Below are 25,892 nucleotides of genomic sequence, written 5' to 3'. Positions count from 1 at the left end.
ACAAATGCATGAAATCGGTGATTTACAATGTGATTAGGTTGTCTGACAAAACATCCACTTGCACAGTTTAAGATCGATTGGGTCATTGGATGAAGAGATATTTACAAAAAACCGGGTCCACATGCATTTCATGCCAAACTATAGCTGGAATATTGCTGAGTGCACTCACTCACTCACAGGTCACCTATAGTAAGTGGACTATGAGTGATTGTACCTGCTTGACTCCAGGGGAGCTAGCATGCATCACGAGGATGACCTTATTCAGTCCTTTGGACCTGAAGCTGAGACAGACGCTGTACATCAGCTCGGCCACACGCGCTGGGTCATACTTCAGCTTCCCTGTTCCAAGGGCCGGGAAACTGAGACTGGTGAGTCCGGCGTCGTCGGCCGTCTTCAGGCACTTTTAATATAGTGCCCTCAGCAGCTGGAACATCATCATGATGTGAGACAGGCATTCTGTGTTTAACACCGGGTGCTTGATACTAATACCACACTTAATAAGCCAGGTCTTCAACACCATACATGATGTACAGTGTGCCAAATAGTTTCCAAATTTTGATAGCCAGTCAGGCTAGAAATGCCTGAAAGTTACTAGCCCATAATAATTCACTAGCCCGAAATTCAAATGTAGAAGCTAAGCAAAAGATTATGAGAATAAGATATTGTTGGCATGACACATGTTTCATTATTAAGCTGCTAATATGTTGAACATTTTTATCAGGCCATAATCTTGGCCTTAACATGTCGGAGAGAGTGATATATTTACAAAATGACCCCATGAAAATACACTAACTAGTCAGGCCAGTGACTAGAGATTTACTGGCAAAACTGGATCTTTACTGGCCACTGGCTAGCGGGCCATGTATCTAATGGTATAATACTAATCCGTAGCCAATCATTCCTTTGCTATTGGAATGATGTTTCAGCACTAACTGGGGCCTCCGAGTAAACCTTTAATGTATATTTGTTTTGTTGGTTGTTTAACGCAGCACTATATGGACGCTGTCGGTAACTTACTGAGTCTGGACCAGACAAACCAGTGATCAGCATCGATTTACCCCATTGGGATATTATGTGTCAACCAGGTCAGTGAGCCTGACCACCTGATCCTGTTAGTCGCCTCTTACGACAAGCATGGTTTGCTGAGGACTATTTTCAAATTTCTAATCTTCAAAGGTCTCAAACTTAAATGATCGAAACATTATTTAAATTCAAATATATTTTTAAGACAGGAATACTGCAGACATGCCAATCCTTCTGTAATAACAGCATACCTTTTCAGTCCCTGGCTGATCACTACTCCAACCATCTGTCAGCGTGATATGATACACCTGCTTGCAGGACAAATTACCGCCCCCTGTCACTGCTACTTCACCGGCCTTGACCCCTGAGGGATACTTTGTTTTACATTCATCCTGAAGGTCATCACCAGCTGCTTCCAGCATGACCTTGGACACTACCCCGTCTGCCAGATTCAGACCTGGGTTGGTTGTGTTGACGATCACATCAGTCTAAACACATAGAATCATCAACATTATTTTAGTTTTCAAAAATGTTAATACACATATATACATGTAATATTTAAATGTAATACCTCTCAGTGTACAAAAATGTCAAATTTAAGAACACAGAAAACCCAACTTTCACTGTTGGATGAAAATAACTAAATTCCTAGATATTAATAAAATCAAAAGTACTTGTGGTTAAATGTTTCAAATCATCTCCAGGTTTGGGATAACATCTGACCAATGGAGTGGAAGTTTGGAACAAACATAAGCTTGTAGTGAGTGAGTGAGTTTAGTTTTACTCCGCACTCAGCAATATTCCAGCTATATTGCAACAATCCAGGGGTCAACAGCATGAGCATAAATCTACACAAATTGGGATACGGTGACACGTGTCAACCAAGTCAGCAAGCCAGACTGCCTTTTATGACAAGCATGGGTTCCTGAAGATCAATTCTAACTCGGAACTTTACGGGTCCCGTCCCATGTAAACACGTCAGGAAAACATGTGCCAGCAAAGAACCTGCAGCTACCATAATGATAAAGTAACTTCCAGATGAAGGATATCCCTTCTGGTTTGGGGAAAACAATGCAAGTCTACTTTAAACCAAAACATCTAAGGCTTCAAACAGTAGATCAGAAATATACATGTACACCCTTTTACAAGTGAGTATGGTTTTACGCCGCTTTTAGCAATATTCCAGCAATATCACAGCAGGGGACACCACATATGCATTTCCACATTGTACTCATGTGGGGAATCGAACCAGGTCTTCCTCATGACAAGCGGTGTGATGAGTGAACCCTTTAACCTGTAGGCTAGCCCTACCCCCACCAGTGACCTCCCTTTAATGACAGTATAGAATTTGTACACATAAGGCACAACAAATAAACGTTCAATCCTAAATAAAGTCATACATGATATGATCTCCATGGGATATCCAAAGACTCAGCAGTTTCAAAAGTGAAATTTCATATATCACAATCACCGACAACTGACATGAAAAGATTGTAATCACTTGTCATAGACTGACGTAGAGGAGGTAGCTCACTGGTATATATATATTATATTACAGTACAACCAGAAATTATTGAGAATTTAAAGATTGTAATTTTTTATTATTTTTTCACTCATTATTTACGTATTAAATGTGAATATTAGCAGAACATAACTCCAGATTCAAAGACAGGTGAACAGTTAGTATTTTGTCAAGTCACCATGGGCAGCAATGCAGGCTTCAATGCGGCGGGGCATACTACTGATCAAAGAAGTTAGAAAGTCGTGGTCCATGCTGTCCCAATATCGGACCACCTCTTCTTTCATTTCAGCAATATTTGTCAGATTTTTCTTATTGACACTTTCCTTCATAAGTCCCCAAACATTTTCTATTGGATTTAGGTCAGGTCTATAGCTTGGCCAGTCTAATAATGTCATATTTGGGGTCCGAAACCAGGCCTGTGAATGCTTTGAACGATGTTTTGGGTCGTTGTCCTCCTGGAAAATCCAAAACTTTCCATAGAACACGTGAGCAGATGGAAGTAAATGTCCCTTGAGAATATCTGTGTACCGCTCACTATTCATATTCCCTTCAAATACACAGAGGGGCATTGCCCCTAACACAGATATGCCATTCCACACGTTAAATTTCAGACTGTACTTTGGGCGCTGATACAAAGGTTTTTCTGTTTGTTTGGTCCAGAATTTCAGTGTATTAGAAAACAGCCACACAGAACTTTCATCTGAGAAAATCACATTGTCCCAGTTAAAATTTCTATGCTGTAAGCACCAGTTCAACCTTTGCTCCTTTTTGTTCAGGTTTCATGATTGGTGATGGAATTCCTCGACTTTTCTGCCAACCCATTGCATGCAGCTCAGTTCTAATTGTCTCCTTACAGACAGCCACAGTTCCTCTATCAATCATATCCAGCTTTAAGTTTTCTAAAGTCCTTCGTTTGTTTTTAGAAACAAGAATACCAAGCTGCCTCCTGTCACCGACAGTCAATTTTCTGGGCCTACCTGCGCCTCCCTGGTGCTCAATGCCATATCCATTTGCAATATTTTTCAAAACACGATAAACAGTGGACAAAGGGATGCCTGTTCTACTTGAAATCACTTTAGCTGATCTGATGTCCTTGTTATAATACTCTAAAATCAACTTCCTCATCTCTAAATCATCCATACTGAGGTTCACTGAAAATGGCGTCTGCTAGCAAGTAAACAAAGGGGGATAACTCTTCACAAACTAATGAAAAAGGATTAACGGAGTTGTCTCTCTTGAATTAAACCAAGCACTTGATAGCTGGTCACGGTTGTTTATACTAGAAATCAAATTAAACATATTCCTAAAATTCTCAATAATTTCTGGTCATACTATATATCGGTAAATGGTCTCTGATTCAGTGAAACACTTCAATAGTATTGGAGAGAAAATAACATCTTACTGTTTGTTTTTCAATGTCCCCTGTTATTTGGGAAACCACCACCGCTGAAAAGAAGCAAGTCAACAATTACCAGGTGCACAGTTTACCGTAAAGATCATCTTCACTTATCCAGGGCATAATAATGGTGCCAGGCATCTTAATCATCATTCTATTATGTGATGTACCCTGAACCTATTTACCACCACAGCTTTATTTCTGATATAATGTGACTTTGTCCCTCTATATCACTATATCACACTCTGTAACCATCTATTTCAAAGTGATTCTCTCTCAGAACTTTTTAAATGTGTTTGACATGGATCAACATTCAAAATCACTCTCTCATCCAAGTCCTCTATATATTTAAAAGAATCAGAACACTGCTATAAAAAATTTGGTTTTAAAAGAAGTCTTATGCTATATGTATTTGAGGCACACAAACGTCAAGTGGAGTATTGGCAATATCACCTTTAATTCAGTCATGAGAGAACAGTTTGGTTCAGCCCATGTACCCAAATTAAACTACATTGTCCTTAAGAAATCCGTATTCTAACGGCCTGGCTTTGATGTGAACTGAGACTCACCAACATTGGATGCCTGAGGTTGTGGTTGCGGTTTAACTTGAGGCACTGGAACTTTGTTTAGAGAGCTGGCGATGGTAAGTTCCTGAGCAAAGTTGGTCTTCACAGTCTCAAATGCCTTCATTGTCAACAAAGGAATGAAATTTATGCATTTGTTTATCTATTTGTTTGTTTGTTTAACCATCCATCCATCAACCCATCCATCTATCCTTCCACCCATCATCCATCCATCCTTCAACCTACCCATCATCCATACATTCACCCATCTTTCCATCCATCCATTCACCCATCCTTCCATCCTTCCATCCATCCATTCACCCACCCTTCCATCCATCCATTCACCCATCCATCCATCCATCCATTCACCCACCCTTGCATCCATCCATTCACCCATCCTTCCATCCATCCATTCACCCACCCTTGCATCCATCCATTCACCCATCCTTCCATCCATCCATTCACCCACCCTTCCATCCATCCATTCACCCATCCTTCCATCCATCCATTCACCCACCCTTGCATCTATCCATCCTTCCATCCATCCATTCACCCATCCTTCCATCCATCCATTCACCCACCCTTCCATCCATCCATTCACCCATCCTTCCATCCATCCATTCACCCACCCTTCCATTCATCTATTCACCCATCCTTCCATCCATCCATTCACCCATCCTTCCACCATCCATCCATCCATCCATCCATTATGACAATCGTGGGTTGCTGAAGACAATTTCTAACACAGATATATCAACAGGTAGAATTAGAATTCATCTTCAGTAACCCATGCTTGCCATAGTCAGGCTCGCTGACTTGGGTGACACATGTCATCGTATCCCAACTGCGTAGATTGATCCTCATGCTGTTGATCACGAGATTGTCTTGTCCAGACTCGATTATTAACAGACCATCGCCATATAGCTGGAATATTGCTGAGTGCACTCACTCACACACTCATTCACTCACTCACAGGTCACCTATAGTAAGTGGACTATGAGTGATTGTACCTGCTTGACTCCAGGGGAGCTGGCATGCATCACGAGGATGACCTTATTCAGTCCTTTGGACCTGAAGCTGAGACAGACGCTGTACATCAGTTCGGCCACACGCGCTGGGTCATACTTCAGCTTCCCTGTTCCAAGGGCCGGGAAACTGAGACTGGTCAGTCCGGCGTCGTCGGCCGTCTTCAGGCACTTTAATATAGTGCCCCTCAGCAGCTGCAACATCATCATGATGTGAGACAGGCATTCTGTGTTTAACACCGGGTGCTTGATACTAATACCACACTTAATAAGCCAGGTCTTCAACACCATACATGATGTACAGTGTGCCAAATAGTTTCCAAATTTTGATAGCCAGTCAGGCTAGAAATGCCTGAAAGTTACTAGCCCATAATATTTCACTAGCCCGAAATTCAAATGTAAGCAAAAGATTATGAGATTATGAGAATAAGATATTGTTGGCATGACACAGGTTTCATTATTAAGCTGCTGATATGATGAACATTTTTATCAGGCCATAATCTTGGCCTTAACATGTCGGAGGGGTGATATATTTACAAAATGACCCCATGAAAATACACTAACTAGTCAGGCCAAGGACTGTAGAGATTTACTGGCAAAACTGGCGTTTTACTGGCCACTGGCTAGCGGGCCATGTATCTAATGGTATAATACTAATCCGTATCCAGTCATTCCTTTGCTATTGGAATGATGTTTCAGCACTAACTGGGGCCTCCGAGTCAACCTTTAATGTATATTTGTTTTGTTGGTTGTTTAACGCAGCACTATATGGACGCTGTCGGTAACTTACTGAGTCTGGACCAGACAAACCAGTGATCAGCATCGATTTCTCCCATTGGGATATTATGTGTCAACCAAGTCAGCGAGCCTGACCACCTAATCCTGTTAGTCGCCTCTTACGACAAGCATGGTTTGCTGAGGACTATTCTCAAATTTCTAATCTTCAAAGGTCTCCAACTTAAGTGATCGAAACATTATTTAAATTCAAATATATTTTTAAGACAGGAATACTGCAGACATGCCAATCCTTCTGTAATAACAGCATACCTTTTCAGTCCCTGGCTGATCACTACTCCAGCAATCTGTCAGTGTGATATGATACACCTGCTTGCAGGACAAATTACCGCCCCCTGTCACTGCTACTTCACCGGCCTTGACCCCTGAGGGATACTTTGTTTTACATTCATCCTGAAGGTCATCACCAGCTGCTTCCAGCATGACCTTGGACACTACCCCGTCTGCCAGATTCAGACCTGGGTTGGTTGTGTTGACGATCACATCAGTCTAAACACATAGAATCATCAACATTATTTTAGTTTTCAAAAAATGTTAATACAAATATATACTGAGTCAAAAAAGAATCTTCACAAAATGTAATTTGAAAAATAGTGAATAATTTTTCTCTGATGATACATCTATGTATCCGAAATGGGATCCCAATCTTTCGACTCTAGAACAACGTTAGCAAAACCCACTCAAACCCATCCATTCGTCGTGCAAATGCAGTCGATCACGTGATCTTCGCATCGAAGTTTTCTTCATATGCACGTGTTTGCATTGGCCTCAAGAATTGAAAAAACACTTTTAAACCACAGTTCTAACGGTACTTGAAATGCCACGATTGTCAAATGCGCAACGTGAACGTGCCGTTGGCATGTTGCAAGCGGGAAGATCAGTTATTGACGTCGCAAGAGCAATGGGATGCAGCCGTCGTACTGTGTATGACTTGCGAGGTCGTCTACAACAAACTGGCACCACTTCTGATCGCCCAAGGTCGGGTCGTCCACGTGTGACGTCACGAGCAGTGGACCGTCAAATCGTCCTACGTCACCTACGTGACAGATTTCTGCAGGCTACACGAACCAGGGCTGAGATGTTTAGAGGTCGACTGCCCTCACAGACCATTCGAAATCGGTTGCGGGCTGCCAATCTCCATTCTCGACGTCCATATCGTGGGCCAATATTGACGACGTTTCATCAACGTCAACGTCTGCTGTGGGCCCAACGTCACCTCCGATGGACCCAGAGTGACTGGACTCGAGTCGTCTTTAGCGATGAATCCAGGTTTACCCTCAGATTCGCGGACGGCAGGCATAGAGTCTGGAGACGACGTCGTGAACGGTATGCCCAATGTTGTGTACAGGAAGTCGACAGATTCGGGGGCGGAAGTTGCATGGTGTGGGGTGCTTTCTGTGGGAACAACCGTTCCCGACTTCTGGTCATTCGTGGAAACCTCACAGCTGCTGCTTACCGCGACCAGGTGCTCACCCCTGAACTCGTTCCTTTCATGGCGGCTCATGGCCCAGGTCTACAGTTCCAGCATGATAATGCTCGGCTGCATACCGCGATGTTGACACGGAATTTCCTTCAAAACGCTGGAATCAACGTCATGGACTGGCCATCGAGGTCCCCTGACCTTAATCCAATAGAGCACGTTTGGGATGCACTTGGGAGAAGGCTTCGTGGTCTTAGGAACCAACCTCAGAATTTGCAGGAACTTGGCGCTGCGTTGCAAGAGCAATGGCGCAGAATCCCCAACCACGTGTTCACAAGCATCAGGCAGTCGATGAGGAGACGGTGTTTGGCAGTGGTGAATGCGCGGGGCGGCCATACACGATATTGAACTGAAAAATTTCTTATTTTTATTCTTGTGACTTGACATTCTGTATACCCATGTTTTGGAATGGCGGTGTAGCCTAATGGAACTGATTATGGCACTGTCAGTGTATCGAGTACATCACACAGATCTCAGCAATGAAATAATAACAATTTAACCATCTTACCATCTCTTGTTCTTTTATAGTGCCCTGAAGAAAGAATGTGAAGTTTCTTTTTTGACTCAGTATATATACATGTAATATTTAAATTTATTACCTCTCAGTGTACAAAAATGTCAAATTTAAGAACACAGAAAACCCAACTTTCACTGTTGGATGAAAATAACTAAATTCCTGGATATTATTAAAATCAAAAGTACTTGTGGTTAAATGTCTCAAATCATCTCCAGGTTTGGGATAACATCTGACCAATGGAGTGGAAGTTTGGAACAAACATAAGCTTGTAGTGAGTGAGTGAGTTTAGTTTTACTCTGCACTCAGCAATATTCGAGCTACTAGTATATTGCAACAATCCAGGGGTCAACAGCATGAGCATAAATCTACACAAATTGGGATACGGTGACACGTGTCAACCAAGTCAGCAAGCCAGACTGCCTTTTATGACAAGCATGGGTTCCTGAAGATCAATTCTAACCCGGAACTTTACGGGTCCAGTCCCATGTAAACACGTCAGGAAAACATGTGCCAGCAAAGAACCTGCAGCTACCATAATGATAAAGTAACTTCCAGATGAAGGATATCCCTTCTGGTTTGGGGAAAACACAGGTATAATGCAAGTCTACTTTAAACCAAAACATCTAAGGCTTCAAACAGTAGATAAGAAATATACATGTACACCCTGTTACAAGTGAGTATGGTTTTACGCCGCTTTTAGCAATATTCCAGCAATATCACAGCAGGGGACACCACATATGCATTTCCACATTGTACTCATGTGGGGAATCGAACCAGGTCTTCCTCATGACAAGCGGTGTGATGAGTGAACCCTTTAACCTGTAGGCTAGCCCTACCCCCACCAGTGACCTCCCTTTAATGGCAGTATAGAATTTGTACACATAAGGCACAACAAATAAACGTTCAATCCTTAATAAAGTCATACATGATATGATCTCCATGGGATATCCAAAGACTCAGCAGTTTCAAAAGTGAAATTTCATATATCACAATCACCGACAACTGACATGAAAAGATTGTAATCACTTGTCATAGACTGACGTAGAGGAGGTAGCTCACTGGTATATATATATTATATTACAGTACAACCAGAAATTATTGAGAATTTAAAGATTGTAATTTTTATTATTTTTTCACTCATTATTTACGTATTAAACGTGAATATTAGCAGAACATAACTCCAGATTCAAAGACAGGTGAACAGTTAGTATTTTGTCAAGTCACCATGGGCAGCAATGCAGGCTTCAATGCGGCGGGGCATACTACTGATCAAAGAAGTTAGAAAGTCGTGGTCCATGCTGTCCCAATATCGGACCACCTCTTCTTTCATTTCAGCAATATTTGTCAGATGTTTCTTATTGACACTTTCCTTCATAAGTCCCCAAACATTTTCTATTGGATTTAGGTCAGGTCTATAGCTTGGCCAGTCTAATAATGTCATATTTGGGGTCCGAAACCAGGCCTGTGAATGCTTTGAACGATGTTTTGGGTCGTTGTCCTGCTGGAAAATCCAAACATTTCCATAGAACACGTGAGCAGATGGAAGTAAATGTCCCTTAAGAATATCTGTGTACCGCTCACTATTCATATTCCCTTCAAATACACAGAGGGGCATTGCCCCTAACACAGATATGCATCTCCACACGTTAAATTTCAGACTGTACTTTGGGCGCTGATACAAAGGTTTTTCTGTTTGTTTGGTCCAGAATTTCAGTGTATTAGAAAACAGCCACACAGAACTTTCATCTGAGAAAATCACATTGGCCCAGTTAAAATTTCTATGCTGTACGCACCAGTTCAACCTTTGCTCCTTTTTGTTCAGGTTTCATGATTGGTGATGGAATTCCTCGACTTTTCTGCCAACCCATTGCATGCAGCTCAGTTCTAATTGTCTCCTTACAGACAGCCACAGTTCCTCTATCAATCATATCCAGCTTTAAGTTTTCTAAACTCCTTCGTTTGTTTTTAGAAACAAGAATACCAAGCCGCCTCCCGTCACCGACAGTCAATTTTCTGGGCCTACCTGCGCCTCCCTGGTGCTCAATGCCATATCCATTTGCAATATTTTTCAAAACACGATAAACAGTGGACAAAGGGATGCCTGTTCTACTTGAAATCACTTTAGCTGATCTGATGTCCTTGTTATAATACTCAACTTCCTCTTCTCTAAATCATCCATACTGAGGATCACTGAAAATGGCGTCTGCTAGCAAGTAAACAAAGGGGGATAACTCTTCACAAACTAATGAAAAAGAATCCACGGAGTTGTCTCTCTTGAATGAAACCAAGCACTTGATAGCTGGTCAAGGTTGTTTATACTAGAAATCGAATTAAACATATTCCTAAAATTCTCAATAATTTCTGGTCATACTATATATCGGTAAATGGTCTCTGATTCAGTGAAACACTTCAATAGTATTGGAGAGAAAATAACATCTTACTGTTTGTTTTTCAATGTCCCCTGTTATTTGGGAAACCTCCACCGCTGAAAAGAAGCAAGTCAACAATTACCAGGTGTACAGTTTACCGTTAAGATCATCTTCACTTATCCAGGGCATAATAATGGTGCCCGGCATCTTAATCATCATTCTATCTATATGTGATGTACCCTGAACCTTTTTACCACCACAGCTTTATTTCTGAAATAATGTGACTTTTTCCCTCTCTCTTTTTCACTATATCACACTCTGTAACCATCTATTTCAAAGTGATTCTCTCTCAGAACTTTTTAAATGTATTTGACATGGATCAACATTCAAAATTACTCTCTCATCCAAGTCCTCTATATATTTAAAAGAATCAGAACACTGCTATAAAAATTTGGTTTGAAAAGAAGTCTTATGCTATATGTATTTGAGGCACAAACGTCAAGTGGAGTATTGGCAATATCACCTTTAATTCAGTCATGAGAGAACAGTTTGGTTCAGCCCATGTACCCAAATTAAACTACATTGTCCTTAAGAAATCCGTATTTCTAACAGCCTGGCTTTGATGTGAACTGAGACTCACCAACATTGGATGCCTGAGGTTGTGGTTGCGGTTTAACTTGAGACACTGGAACTTTGTCTAGAGAGCTGGCGATGGTAAGTTCCTGAGCAAAGTTGGTCTTCACAGTCTCAAATGCCTTCATTGTCAACAAAGGAATGAAATTTATGCATTTGTTTATCTATTTGTTTGTTTGTTTAACCATCCATCCATCAACCCATCCATCTATCCTTTCACCTATCATCCATCCATCCTTCAACCTACCCATCATCCATACATTCACCCATCCTTCCATCCATCCACCCATCCTTCCATCCATCCATTCACCCATCCTTCCATCAATCCATTCACCCATCCTTCCATCCATTCACCCACCCATCCATCCATCCATTCACCCATCCATCCATTTCCATCCATTCATCCATCCACCTCCATCCATCCATTCCATCCATCCATCCATTCACCCATCCATCCATTCACTTCCATCCTTCCATCCATCCATCCATTCCACTATGATCCATCCATCCATCCATCCATTCCATCCATCCATCCATCCATTCCATCCATCCATCCATCCATCCATTCCATTCCATCCATCCATTCCATCCATCCATCCATCCATCCATCCATCCATCCATCCATCCATTCCATCCATTCCATCCATCCATCCATTCCATCCATCCATCCATCCATCCATCCACCCATCCACCCATCCATCCATCCATCCATATCCATCCATCCACCCATCCATCCATCCATCCATCCATCCATCCATTCCTTCCATCCATCCATTCCATCCATCCATTCCATCCATGTCCATCCATCCATCCATCCATCCATCCATCCATCCATCCATCCATCCATCCATCCATCCATCCATCCATCCATCCATCCATTCCATCCATCCATTCCATCCATCCATCCTTCCATCCATCCATCCATCCATCCATCCATTCCATCCATCCTTCCATCCATCCATTCATCCATCCTTCCATCCATCCACCTCCATCCATCCATCCATCCATCCATTCCATCCATCCATCCATTCACCCATCCATCCATCCATCCATCCATCCATCATCCATCCATCCATTCCACCCATCCTTTCCATCCATCCATCCACCTTCATCCATCCATCCATCCATTCATCCATCCCATCCATCCACCCATCCTTCCATCCATCCATCCACCCATCCCATCCATCCATCCTTCATCCATCCTTCCATCCATCCATCCATCCATCCATTCCATTCCACTTCCATTCCATTCCATGGCCTACCCATCCATCCATCCATCCATCCATCCATCCATCATCCATCCATCCATCCATTCACCCATCCATCCATCCATCCATCCACCCATCCATCCATCCACCCATCCATCCATCCATTCCATTCACCCATCCATCCATCCATTCACCCACCCATCCATCCATCCATTCACCTATCTTTCCATCCATTACTATTCTTTTTCTATTCTATCTTATTCATTCATTCTCTTCTATCCATCCATTTTTATATCTATCTATATTCTTCTTATATTCTTAATCTATCTATTCTTACTCAATCCCATGTATCCATCTATTCACTCTACCTATCCAGTATCCAATCCATTAATCTATATCTTCTTTCAGTCCTATTCTTCAATCTTATCTATCTCCATTTTATATCTTCATATCTATCTTACTTGTGGTACTTCCTATCCTATTCATCTTAGTATTCTATCTCCATCTATTTTACCTATCTACCTAATCCATTTCCTATCGCATTCCATATTTATTTCTATCTTTCAACCTATCTAGTCCATTCCAATCCATCTATTTTACCATCCTATCTTATTCATCTATTTTAATCTATCCTTCATATTTCTATCTCTATCTATCATTCACCTATTAACGGTATCTTATTTCAATCTATCTATATCTATCTTACTCTAGTCATTTATATCTACTATTCTACCTATTCCATTCTATCAACTTCTATCATTCATTCCATTTGGTTCTTCTATCTTATCCATTTTGCTCTTAAATGGTTTTATTTGTCGGGTATTTGTCTACCAATTTTCTCTGGTTCGGTCTTACTTGGTCGGGTCAGTCTATTTGTCTGTTTCGAGTTCTTTCCATTTGGTTCATGCCTACTGTTCATTTGTTTTACTTGGCCCATGTTCATTCTTTTCAATGTAATGTATTCATCTATTTCATCTTATCTCTATCAATTCATAATCTTATTGGGTCTATTTCTACTCATCAATCTATCTTATTCACGCCTATTCTTTCCATTCCATCTATTCACCTATCCCATCCATCTATTCACTTCTATTTGTATCTATCTTATCTTATTCAGCCTATCTATCTTATTTCAATGGTCATCTAATCTATCTTATTCACCTGGTTTTATTCATCTTATTCAATCTGGTTAAATGTATCGTATCTATTCATTCACTTATTATCCATCCACTCTTACTCTATTAATCTATCTCTTCAACTTCTAACTATTATTCCATTCATCTATTCTTTCATCCATTCATATCTACTCTAATACCTTTCATTTTATTTTATCTATCTTATCTTGTCTACCTAATCCGGATCTTACCTATCCATCCCTCTATTTTCTATTCATCCTATCTAATTTTCTATCCATTCCATCATCATCTTACCTATCTATCATTCCATTCCATTCCACCTCAATCCATCTATCACCTATTTCACTCCATTCCTTCTTCCATTCACCTATTTCTATCAATGGTATCTATTCTTCTATTTCACCTATCTCTTTCTATCCAACCTATTTTTCTATTCACTTCTATTCTTCTATCCACTTCCAATCAATCTATCTTATTCACTCTACTCTATCAATTTATATCCATTCACCTATCTCTATCCATCTATTCACTACTTACTCATATTCCACTCTACTTATCTACCTATCCATCTCTCCTTTCACTTCTACCGTATCTATCTTATTCTTCTTTACAATTTTATCATTCATCTTATATTCACTACCTATTCCTTCATCCATTCATATCCATCTTCCTATCCTATCTTATTCACTCCTACCTATCAGTCTATCATCTATTCTACCTATCCATCTATTCTCAGTCTATCTCCTATCCATCTTATTTCACCATTTTATCTATTCACTTTTAATGTATCATCTATCTTATTCACCTATCTTCTATCCATCTTATATCATCTTATCTCCTATCCATCTATCTCATTCACCTACCTATCTATCCATCTTATTCTACCTATCCATTCATCCATCTATCTCTTCCTATCTATCTATTCTACCTATCTATCCATCTATCAATCCTACTTCTATCCATCCATCCACTTATCATCCATCTACCTACCTTATCAATCCATCTCTTTCAACTTACCTATCATTCTATCCATCTTATCTCTTCATCCATCCACTTACCTAAGTAACCTATTATTTATTCATATTCATTCATCCATCCATCTGTCCTACCTAAACCTTCCTATCCATCCACCTGACTATCCTCCTATTCATTCATTCACCTACCTATCTCATCCATCCATTCACCCATCCTTCCATCCATCCATTCCTACCTATCAATCCATCCATTCACCTATCCTTTCCATTAACTCTATCCTTTTCCATTCACCTATCCATCCATCTCTTCCATTCATTCATCCATCTCTTCCATCCATATCCATCCCTTCCATTCACCTGTCTGTCCTTCCATCCACCTATCAATCTTATCCATTCACACCACCTATCAATCTTACCTATTCCACCTATCCTTCCATCCATCTATTCACCTACCTATCCATCCATCCACTTACCTATCCATCCATCCATTCACTCTACCTATCCATCCATTCACTCTACCTATCATCCATCTATTCACCTATCCTTTCCATCCATATCCATCCATCCTCCCATCCATCCATTCACCCACCCATCCATCCATCCATTCACCCATCCATCCATTCACCTATCCATCCATCCATTCACCTACCCATCATCCATCCATTCACCCATCCTTCCATCCATCCATCCATCCTCCCATCCATCCATTCACCCACCCATCCATCCATCATCCATTCACCTATCCATCCATTCACCTATCCTCCCATCCATTACTCACCCATCTATCCATCCATCAACTCTACCCATCCATCCATCCACTCTATCATCCATCCACCCACCTATCAATCCATCCTTCAACTTCCACCTATCATCCATCCATCTATCCTTCCATCCATCCACTCACCCACCCATTCATTCATTCATCCATCCATCTGTCCACCCACCCTCCCATCCATCCATCCACCCACCCACCCATCCATCCATCCATCTACTCACTCTCACCCACCCATCCAAACATCCGATACTTGGATAGGGTCTGACAAAGAAGACCACCACAGGACAAAATGACAGAATGGCTGCACTGTTTCCACCACCACTTCCTCATGCCATAGTGTGTACACACCACATGAAACACAGTTACACCCAAGGCACTTCATTGCCATTCAACACACCAGCTTCTACTTCCAGAGTAGCGCTGACTCACCTGTATCACTGTATCATTGGAGGGGTGAATGACAACTCGGACTAGGGTCAGGCTAATATTTGACGTGTTATTGACAAAGTAAAGAATTGTCTCAAAGAATGCCTTGGCGACAGTCTGTGGGGGTACTTCAGCACACCTGTTCCAACAGCAGGGAAAGCTATACTGGCATAGTTACACCTATCTGCTTTCTGTGAGACACATCTCAATGAGATTCCGCAGCACCTGCAGAGAAATAATTTATCAAAATTGTAACTCATTCTGACTTGTTCAGCATTCATCTAACACCTGCTTTTTAACTCAAACAATATTCATCACAATTTATACAACATCAAGTTTAACATCATCCTAGATTCTTCAGCACTTATCCAACATTTCCTTCAACAGTATCATCCAGCAGTTATCCCTAATCAGTTTGAACATCTACCAAAACTCTCCTGTGTCAATATTTTATCCAACATTTGTTTCAACAGTATCATCCAGCAGTTATCCCCAATCAGTTTAAACATCTACCAAAACTCTCCTGTGTCAATATTTCCTAGCACTTATCCTCCACTACCCTCAACAACAATCCAATTCTTCAACACTTATCCCTACTTGCTTAAGTCAATACCAATACCTCAGGTTATGAATCTTCACTGGGGCGTAAATTGAGTTCTTAGTTTCTCTCAGAGTGATATATTTTTGGAGATAAAGCATTAGTGTACTGGTTCATATCCCCATGCCCAAGCATTACCTGCTCAGCATCAGCACCCCAATTAGGCAGACAGGTGTGGTAGATCTGCTTGCAGGTGAGACTGCCCCCATCCGTCTCACAGAGCTCCCCGAAGCCAATTCCCTGGGGGCAGTTATGCTGACACTGCTGCTGGATGTCTTGCCCCGCCCTGCTGAGGATCGCTTTCGACACTGGCCCTGATGACAGGTTAAGGTCCTTTGTTGTAGTGTTTACCAGGACATCGACCTGTAGAGAACACACATTAGGAAATGCTAAAACTTGCAGGCATTCTTACTACACATTTCTCACCTTTAATGGTACATGAAACTGTGTGTTAAGGGTTGATATAATCCCCTGAACCCCCTGACCACACCCCTTGGATCCCTCAATGTTAAGAGAAGATGTATCTGTGTCTTACAGTTAATTGTAAATGTGTGCTAAGGATGGGTGTGTCTGTAGATGCAAGTAGGTCTAACAAGTAGATTCAACTGTGTCCAAAGGAAAGATGTTTATAGGTCTTAAGGGAAAATACAACCGTGCTATAAGGAAAGATGCAAGTACAGTACAACCAGAAATTATTGAGAATTTAAAGATTGTAATATTTTATATTTTTTTCACCCATTACTCACATATTAAATGTGAATATTAGCAGAACATAACTCCAGATTCAAAGACAGGTGAACAGTTAGTATTTTGTCAAGTCACCATGGGCAGCAATGCAGGCTTCAATGCGGCGGGGCATTCTACTGATCAAAGAAGTTAAAAAGTCGTGGTCCATGCTGTCCCAATATCGGACCACCTCTTCTTTCATTTCAGCAATATTTGTCAGATTTTTCTTATTGACACTTTCCTTCATAAGTCCCAAACATTTTCTATTGGATTTAGGTCAGGGCTATAGCTTGGCCAATCTAATAATGTCATATTTTGTGTCTGAAACCAGACCTGTGAATGCTTTGAACGATGTTTTGGGTCGTTGTCCTGCTGGAAAATCCAAACATTTCCATAGAACACGTGAGCAGATGGAAGTAAATGTCCCTTGAGAATATCTGCGACCGCTCACTATTCATATTCCCTTCAAATGCACAGAGGGGCATTGCCCCTAACACAGATATGCCACTCCACACGTTAAATTTCAGACTGTACTTTGGGCGCTGATACAAAGATTTTTCTGTTTGTTTGGTCCAGAATTTCAGTGTATTAGGAAACAGCCACACAGAACTTTCATCTCAGAAAATCACATTGTCCCAGTTAAAATTTCTATGCTGTAAGCACCAGTTCAACCTTTGCTCCTTTTTGTTCAGGTTTCATGATCGGTGATGGAATTCCTCGACTTTTCTGCCAGCCCATTGCATGCAGCTCAGTTCTAATTGTCTCCTTACAGACAGCCACAGTTCCTCTATCAATCATATCCAGCTTTAAGTTTTCTAAACTCCTTCGTTTGTTTTTAGAAACAAGAATACCAAGCCGCCTCCCGTCACCGAGAGTCAATTTTCTGGGCCTACCTGCGCCTCCCTGGTGCTCAATGCCATATCCATTTGCAATATTTTTCAAAACACTATAAACAGTGGACAAAGGGATGCCTGTTCTACTTGAAATCACTTTAGCTGATCTGATGTCCTTGTCATAATACTCTAAAATCAACTTCCTCTTCTCTAAATCATCCATACTGAGCATCTCTGAAAATGTTGTCTGCTAGCAAGGGGATAACTCTTCACAAACTAATGAAAAAGGATTAACGGAGATGTCTCTCTTGAATAGAACCAAGCACTTGATAGCTGGTCAAGGTGATTTATACTAGAAATCGAATTAAACATATTCCTAAAATTCTCAATAATTTCTGGTCATCCTATAGGTCTTAAGGGAAAATACAACTGTGCTATAAGAGAAGATGTAAGTAGGTCTTAAGGGAAATACAACTGTTCTATAAAGGAAGATGCAAGTAGGTCTTAAGGGAAATAGAACTGTGCTATAAGGGAAGATGCAAGTTGGTCTTTAGGGAAATACAACTGTGCTATAAGGGAAGATGCAAGTAGGTCTTAAGGGAAATACAACTGTGCTATAAGGGAAGATGTAAGTAGGTCTTAAGGGAAATACAACTGTGCTATAAGGGAAGATGCAAGTAGGTCTTAAGGGAAATACAACTGTGCTATAAAGGAAGGATGCAAGTAGGTCTTTAGGGAAATACAACTGTGCTATAAGGGAAGATGCAAGTAGGTCTTAAGGGAAATACACCTGTGCTATAAGGGAAGATGTAAGTAGGTCTTAAGGGAAATACAACTGTGCTATAAGGAGACACGAGTAGGTCTTAAGGGAAATAGAACTGTGCTTTAAGGGAAGATGAAAGTAGGTTTTTAGGGAAATACAACTGTGTTATAAGGGAAGATGCAAGTAGGTCTTAAGGGAAATACAACTGTGCTATAAGGAAGATGTAAGTAGGTCTTAAGGGTACAACTATAAGGGATGGAAATACAAGTGGGTCTAAAGGAATAATGCCAGAATAAGGGAAGATATGGGAAGTGCAAGGAGGGAAATACAACTGTGCTATAAGGAAGATGCAAGTAGGTCTTAAGGGAAATACAACTGTGCTATAAGGGAAGATGTAAGTAAGGTCTTAAGGGAAATACAACTGTGCTATAAAGGGAAGATGCAAGTAGGTCTTAAGGGAAATACAACTGTGCTATAAGGGAAGATGCAAGTCTTTAGGGAAATAGAACTGTCTTAAGGGAAATACAACTGTGCTATAAGGGAAGATGCAAGCAAGTCTTTCAAGGGAAATACAACTGTGCTATAAAGGAAGATGTAAGTAGGTCTTAAAGGAAATACAACTGTGCTATAAGGGAAGATGTAAGTAGGTCTTAAGGGAAATACAACTGTGCTATAAGGGAAGATGCAAGTAGGTCTTAGGGAAATACAACTGTGCTATAAGGAGAAGATGCAAGTAGGTCTTAAGGGAAATACAACTGTGCTATAAGGGAAGATGCAAGTAGGTCTTTAAGGGAAATACAACTGTGCTATAAAGGAAGATGCAAGTAGGTCTTAAGGGAAATACAACTGTGCTATAAAAGGGAAGATGCAAGTAGGTCTTTAAGGAAATACAACTGTGCTATAAGGGAAGATGGGCAAGTCCATAAGGGAAATAATAACCTGTGCTATAAGGGAAGATGTACAAGGTAGGTGCTTAAGGGACAATAGGAACTAACTGTGCTATAAGGGAAGATGCAGAAGTAGGTCTTAAGGGAAATACAACTGTGCTATATGGTCTTAAAGATGCAAGTAAGGTCTTAAGGGAAATACAACTGTAGCTATAAGGGAAGATGTAAGTAGGTCTTAAGGGAAACACAACTGTGCTATAAAAGGGAAGATGCAAGTAGGTCTTAAGGGAAATACAACTGTGCTATAAGGGGAAGATGCAAGTAGGTCTTTAGGGAAATACAACTGTGCTATAAGGAAGAAGCAATAGGTGGATGGTACTAACTGTCTATAAGGGAAATAGTAACTGTGCTATAAAGGAAAGATGCAAGTAGGTCTTAAAGGGAAATACAACTGTGCTATAAGGGAGGATGTACGTAGGTCTTTAGGGAAATACAACTGTGCCATAAGGGAAGATGCAAGTAGGTTTTAAGGGAAATACAACTGTGCTATAAGGGAAGATGTAAGTAAGTCTTAAGGGAAATAGAACTGTGCTATAAGGAAAGACACAAGTGGGTCTTAAGGGAAATACTACTGTGCTATAAGGGAAGATGTACGTAGGTCTTAAGGGAAAACACAACTGTGCTATAAGGGAAGATGCAAGTAGGTCTAAAGTGAAATACAACTGTGCTATAAGGGAAGATGTAAGTAGGTCTTAAGGGAAATACAACTGTGCTATAAGGGAAGATGCAAGTAGGTTTTATGGGAAATACAACTGTGCTATAAAGGAAGATGCAAGTAGGGAAGATGGAAATAGAACTGTGCTTAAAAGGGAAGATGCAACAGGTCTTAAGGGAAATACAACTGTGCTATAAGGAAGATGCAAGTAGGTCTTTAAGGGAAATACAACTGTGCTATAAGGAAGATGCAAGTAGGTCTTTAAGGGAAATACAACTGTGCTATAAGGGAAGATGTAAGTAGGTCTTAAGGGAAATACAACTGTGCTATAAGGAAGATGCTGTGTTATAAGGAAGATGCAAAGAAGTGGGTCTTAAAGGGAAATACAACTGTGCTATAAGGGAAGATGCAAGTAGGGTCTTAAGGGAAATACAACTGTGCTATAAGGGAAGATGTAACAAGTAGGTCTTAAGGGAAATACAACTGTGTCTATAAGGGAAGATACAAGTAAGTAAGTCTTTAAGGGAAATACAACTGTGCTATAAGGGAAGATGTAAGTAGGTCTTAAGGGAAATACAACTGTGCTAACCAGCATAAGGGAAGATGCAAGTAGGTCTTAAGGGAAATACAACTGTGCTATAAGGGAAGATGTAAGATAGGTCTTTAAGGAAATACAACTGTGCTATAAGGGAAGATGCAAGTAGGTCTTTAAGTTGGGGAAATACAACTGTGCTATAAGGGAAGATGCAAGTAGGTCTTAAGGGAAATACAACTGTGCTTATAAGGGAAGATGTAAGTAGGTCTTAAGGGGAAATACAACTGTGCTATAAGGGAAGATGTAAGTAGGTCTTAAGGGAAATACAACTGTGCTATAAGGGGAAAGACAAGTACGTAGGTCTTAAGGGGAAATACAACTGTGCTATAAGGAAGATGTAAGTAGGTCTTAAAATGGAAATACAACTGTGCTATAAGGAAAGATGCAAGTAGGTCTTAAGGGAAATACAACTGTGCTATAAGGAAAGATGCAAGTAGGTCTTTAAGGGAAATACAACTGTGCTATAAGGAAAGATGCAAGTAGGTCTTAAGGGAAATACAACTGTGCTATAAAGGGAAGATGCAAGTAGGTCTTAAGGGAAATACAACTGTGCTATAAGGGAAGATGCAAGTAGGTCTTAAGGGAAATACAACTGTGCTATAAGGGGATGGGAAGATGCAAGTAGGTCTTAAGGGAAATACAACTGTGCTATAAGGAAGATGTAAGTAGGGGAAATACAACTGTGCTATAAGGGAAGATGTAAGTAGGTCTTAAGGGAAATACAACTGTGCTATAAGGAAAGATGTAAGTAGGTCTTTAAGGGAAATACAACTGTGCTATAAGGGAAGATGCAAGTAGGTCTTAAGGGAAATACAACTGTGCTATAAGGAAAGAGGAGGGAATACAAGTAGGTCTTAAGGGGAAATATAAGGGAACTGCAATGTACTATAAGGGGTGCTATAAGAAGATGAAAGTAGGTCTTAAAAGGGAAATACAACTGTGCTATAAGGGAAGATGCAGAAATGCAGGTCTTAAGGGGAAATAAGGAGGAACTGTTGCTATAAGGGAAGATGCAAGTAGGTCTTAAGGGAAATACAACTGTGCTATAAGGGAGGTCTTAGGGGAAAATACAACTGTGTATAAGGAAAGTCTTAAAGGGAAATACAACTGTGCTATAAGGGAAGATGAGTAGAGTAGGTCTTGGAAATGGGAAATACAACTGTGCTATAAAAGGAAGATGTAAGTAGGTCTTTAAGGGAAATACAACTGTGCTATAAGGAGAGAAGCAGAAGTAGGTCTTTAAGGGAAATACAACTGTGCTATAAGGGAAGATGTAAGTAGGTCTTAAGGGAAATACAACTGTGCTATATGGCGAAGAGCAGTAAGTAGGTCTTAAGGGAAATACAACTGTGCTATAAGGGAAGATGCAAGTAGGTCTTAAGGGAAATACAACTGTGCTATAAGGGAAGATGTACGTAGGTCTTAAGGGAAATACAACTGTGCTATAGGGAAGATGTAAGTAGGTCTTAAGGGAAATATATAACTGGCTATAAGGGAAGGGCAATACAACTGTGCTATAAGGAGAGAAGATGTACTGTGCTATAAGGGAAGATGCAAGTAGGTCTTAAGGGAAATACAACTGTGCTATAAGGGAAAGATGCAAGTAGTAGTCTTAAGGGAAATACAACTGTGCTATAAAGGGAAAAGATGTAAGTAGGTCTTTAAGGAAATACAAAGCTATAAAGGGAAAAATAAGTGGTCTTAAGGGAAATACAACTGTGCTATAAGGGAAGATGCAAAGTAAGTCTTAAGGGAAATAACTGTGCTATAAGGGAAAATGTAAGTAGGTCTTAAGGGAAATACAACTGTGCTATAAGGAAAGACACAAGTAGGTCTTAAGGAAATACAACTGTGCTATAAGGGAAGATGCAAGTAGGTCTTAAGGGAAATACAACTGTGCTATAAAGGAAGATGCAAGTAGGTCTTAAGGGAAATACAACTGTGCTATAAGGGAAGATGCAAGTAGGTCTTAAGGGAAATACAACTGTGCTATAAGGGAAGATGCAAGTAGGTCTTAAGGGAAATACAACTGTGCTATAAGGAGACACGAGTAGGTCTTAAGGGAAATGGAACTGTGCTTTAAGGGAAGATGCAAGTAGGTCTTTAGGGAAAAACAACTGTGCTATAAGCGAAGATGTAAGTAGGTCTTAAGGGAAATACAACTGTGCAATAAGGGAAGATGCAAGTAAGTTTTAAGGGAAATACAACTGTATTATAAGGGAAGGAAGAGGTCAAGGGAAATACAACTGTTCTTTAAAGGAAGATGCAAGTAGGTCTTAAGGGATATACAACTGTGCTATAAGGGAGAGATGGTAGGAAAAGGAAATACAACTGTGCTATAAGGGAAGATGCAAGTAGGTTTTAAGGGAAATACAACTGTGCTATAAGGGAAGATGTACGTAGGTCTTAAGGGAAATACAACTGTGCTATAAGGAAAGATGCAAGTAGGTCTTTAAGGAAATACAACTGTGCTATAAAGGAAAGATGCAAGTAAGTCTTAAAGGAAATACAACTGTGCTATAAGGGAAGATGTACGTAGGTCGTAAGGGAAATACAACTGTGCTATAAGGGAAGATGCAAGTAGGTCTTAAGGGAAATACAACTGTTCTATAAGCAAAAATGTAAGTAGGTCTTAAGGGAAATACAACTGTGCTATAAGGAAAGACACAAGTAGGTCTTAAGAGAAATACAACTGTGCTATAAGGAAAGGCACAAGTAGGTCTTAAGGAAAATACAACTGTCCTATAGGGGAATATGTACGTAGGTCTTAAGGGAAATAGAACTGTGCTATAAGGTAAGATGTAAGTAGGTCTTAATGGAAATACAACTGTGCTATAAGGAAAGATGCAAGTAGGTCTTAAGGAAAATACAACTGTGCTATAAGGGAAGATGTAAGTAGGTCTTAAGGGAAATACAACTGTGCTATAAGGGAAGATGTAAGTAGGTCTTAAGGGAAATACAACTGTGCTATAAAGGAAGATGTAAGTAAGTGTTAAGGGAAATACAACTGTGCTATAAGGGTAGATGTAAGTAGGTCTTAAGGGAAATATAACTGTGCTATAAGGGAAGATGTAAGTAAGTTTTAAGGGAAATACAACTGTGCTATAAGGGAAGATGCAAGTAAGTTTTAAGGGAAATACAACTGTGCTATAAAGGAAGATGTACGTAGGTCTTAAGGAAAATACAACTGTGCTATAAGGGAAGATGCAAGTAGGTCTTAAGGGAAATACAACTGTGCTATAAGGGATGATGCAAGTAGGTCTTAAGGGAAATACAACTGTGCTATAAAGGAAAGATGCAAGTAGGTCTTAAGGGAAGATACTAGTGAGTGGGTGGGTGGGTGTGTAGGTGGGTGAGTGATGTGAGTGAGTGATGTTAAATTGTGTGTACATGTGGAGAATGATACACTTACCTGCTGGTCAGCTATGCTACCTGTCACAAGCTCCACCTTCATGGCTGCCCAATTACCTGGTCACTTCAACTGAAATATATGGGACAGCCACCTCAATGCTTCTCCTACACAGTACCACATCCATCAAACTGGACAATTTAATTGTAAACTGATAGTGCATTGAAGGAGGTATAGGACTCAGTTATAGGGAGCGTTGGTTCAGGCTGGTAGGTGGGAGGGGTCATTATTGAGGAAGGCGGTGGGGGTAGTAGAAAGAGAGAGCAAATGTGGGACATATTTCTTGGGGTGGGCTGGATGGCTTCGACAGGAGCAAGAGGTGTTTCAGCAGGACAGGGATACCTTTTCTTGGGATGGAGCTGGTTGGCTGTGGGTGGGGGAAGAATTATCTGGGAGGGATGAGGAAGTCTTTTTTGTGTGCTAATGTTTGTATACTAAATACTGATATTCACTCCAGCTGCCATCTTATCTTACTTCCCACACCCTGCTGTACCTAAGACTGCAGAGCCGGTGACAAATCATTACTTTCTTTGTTAAATACAAATAAATATATTTAACTTAATATTTAACTTAAAGTTTTAATTTATTTATATTTAATATGATATTTCATGTATTTTTGCGTGGGCATGTCACGCCGTTTCAGTCATGTTATCAAACATTTCACCAGACAAAAAAATGCAGATTTGGTCTCTTTCTTTTCGTTTTTTTATCGAATTGGGCACAGCCTACCACAGACTGAATGAAGATTGTGGGCGGCGTTAAAAAAATAGTTGTTGAAGTCATACATAACCCCACATTTGTGCTTACCTTACCACAGAAACAAATTATTTCATCAAACAGCCACTTCCGGGTATGTGTTGTCGCTGACTTGGTCGTGTTGTCATGTAATTAATCACATTACCTATAAAGATAAAGACACACGTGTTGGAGGTAATGACTTTCGTAACATCATTCAAGAAATATTTCAAAAGGAGAGTCTGCAGACACTCGCTACACAACAGAAAATTTATACGTACACGTCTTGCCATTTCCCACGGCGTAATGACGGTTTTGGGGCGGACATGTCACGTGAGCATGAACGGAATTCACTGTGTTGTTTGATAAGCCTGATAACAAAATATAAAGTAGGGCAGATCCTACTATATATTGCCTCTGCTGTTTTTATTGTTGTTTTATTTTATGTAATCATGTTCGTTGGAGATAACGGGCGTTGAGGTAGCCTAGTGGTTAAAGCGTCCGCTCGTCACGCCGAAGACCCGGGTTCGATTGCCCACATAGGTACAATGTGTGAAGCCCATTTCTGGTGTCCCCCGCCGTGATATTGCTGGAATATTGCTAAAAAGCGGCGTAAAACCATACTCACTCACTCGTTGTAGTTAATGTTAGTTGATATAAGAGGCACTGTCTTCTTAATTTATATGTGTCTATGGTTTGATTATTGTTTCCCTCCTCAATTGATTTTGGGTGATTTTGATCGTTGTATATAGTCTGGGTTTATACATGGTTGTCAGTTAAATTTGATTG

At 40.4% G+C, this 25,892-nt stretch overlaps 2 protein-coding genes across 4 annotated transcripts; both read right to left on the bottom strand.

The window, feature by feature from the left end:
- Nucleotides 1-184: 184 nt before the first annotated feature.
- On the bottom strand, nt 185-16,014 carry LOC124263640 (protein mono-ADP-ribosyltransferase PARP9-like). The gene is made up of 10 exons (XM_046698289.1): nt 16,009-16,014; nt 15,846-15,959; nt 11,331-11,445; nt 10,763-10,806; nt 6,577-6,813; nt 5,515-5,724; nt 4,511-4,625; nt 3,948-3,991; nt 1,239-1,511; nt 185-400 (listed from the first exon to the last, which is right to left on the bottom strand). Exons 1-10 carry the CDS (start codon nt 16,012-16,014, stop codon nt 185-187), a joined length of 1,374 nt encoding a protein of 457 aa, XP_046554245.1.
- LOC124263645 (protein mono-ADP-ribosyltransferase PARP15-like) lies at nt 15,982-25,597 on the bottom strand. 3 transcript variants are annotated; one of them, XM_046698296.1, is made up of 5 exons: nt 25,385-25,597; nt 25,176-25,269; nt 24,372-24,440; nt 16,579-16,803; nt 15,982-16,067 (listed from the first exon to the last, which is right to left on the bottom strand). In XM_046698296.1, the coding sequence occupies exons 3-5, from the start codon at nt 24,411-24,413 to the stop codon at nt 16,023-16,025; spliced, it is 312 nt and encodes a 103-aa protein (XP_046554252.1). In that variant the 5' UTR covers nt 24,414-24,440; nt 25,176-25,269; nt 25,385-25,597; the 3' UTR covers nt 15,982-16,022. The 3 variants fall into 3 exon arrangements, with proteins under 3 accessions (XP_046554252.1, XP_046554253.1, XP_046554250.1); XM_046698297.1 differs by having other exon boundaries at nt 25,181-25,269; XM_046698294.1 differs by lacking the exon at nt 25,176-25,269 and having other exon boundaries at nt 25,385-25,417.
- Nucleotides 25,598-25,892: the final 295 nt, after the last annotated feature.

This window comes from Haliotis rubra, unplaced genomic scaffold (genome assembly GCF_003918875.1).
Source record: "Haliotis rubra isolate DU_JTF1 unplaced genomic scaffold, ASM391887v1 Scf891, whole genome shotgun sequence".
Taxonomy (NCBI): Eukaryota; Metazoa; Mollusca; class Gastropoda; order Lepetellida; family Haliotidae; genus Haliotis; species Haliotis rubra.
Note: the sequence above shows the minus strand (reverse complement) of the source record. Positions and strands in the feature narration are given on the sequence as shown.

Bases quoted from the DNA above. Each gene is read 5' to 3' on its own strand.
- LOC124263640 (XM_046698289.1), bottom strand. The intron at 11,446-15,845 runs GTGAGTCAGCGC...TTGACAATGAAG, and splicing joins CCAATGATACAGTGATACAG to GCATTTGAGACTGTGAAGAC. The intron at 6,814-10,762 runs GTAAGATGTTAT...CTATGTGTTTAG, and splicing joins GGGACATTGAAAAACAAACA to ACTGATGTGATCGTCAACAC.
- LOC124263645 (XM_046698296.1), bottom strand. From the start codon at position 24,413: ATGAAGGTGGAGCTTGTGACAGGTAGCATAGCTGACCAGCAG. The intron at 16,804-24,371 runs GTAAGTGTATCA...TGTTCTCTACAG, and splicing joins GTAGCATAGCTGACCAGCAG to GTCGATGTCCTGGTAAACAC. The intron at 16,068-16,578 runs GTAATGCTTGGG...ATTTCTCTGCAG, and splicing joins GGGGTGCTGATGCTGAGCAG to GTGCTGCGGAATCTCATTGA.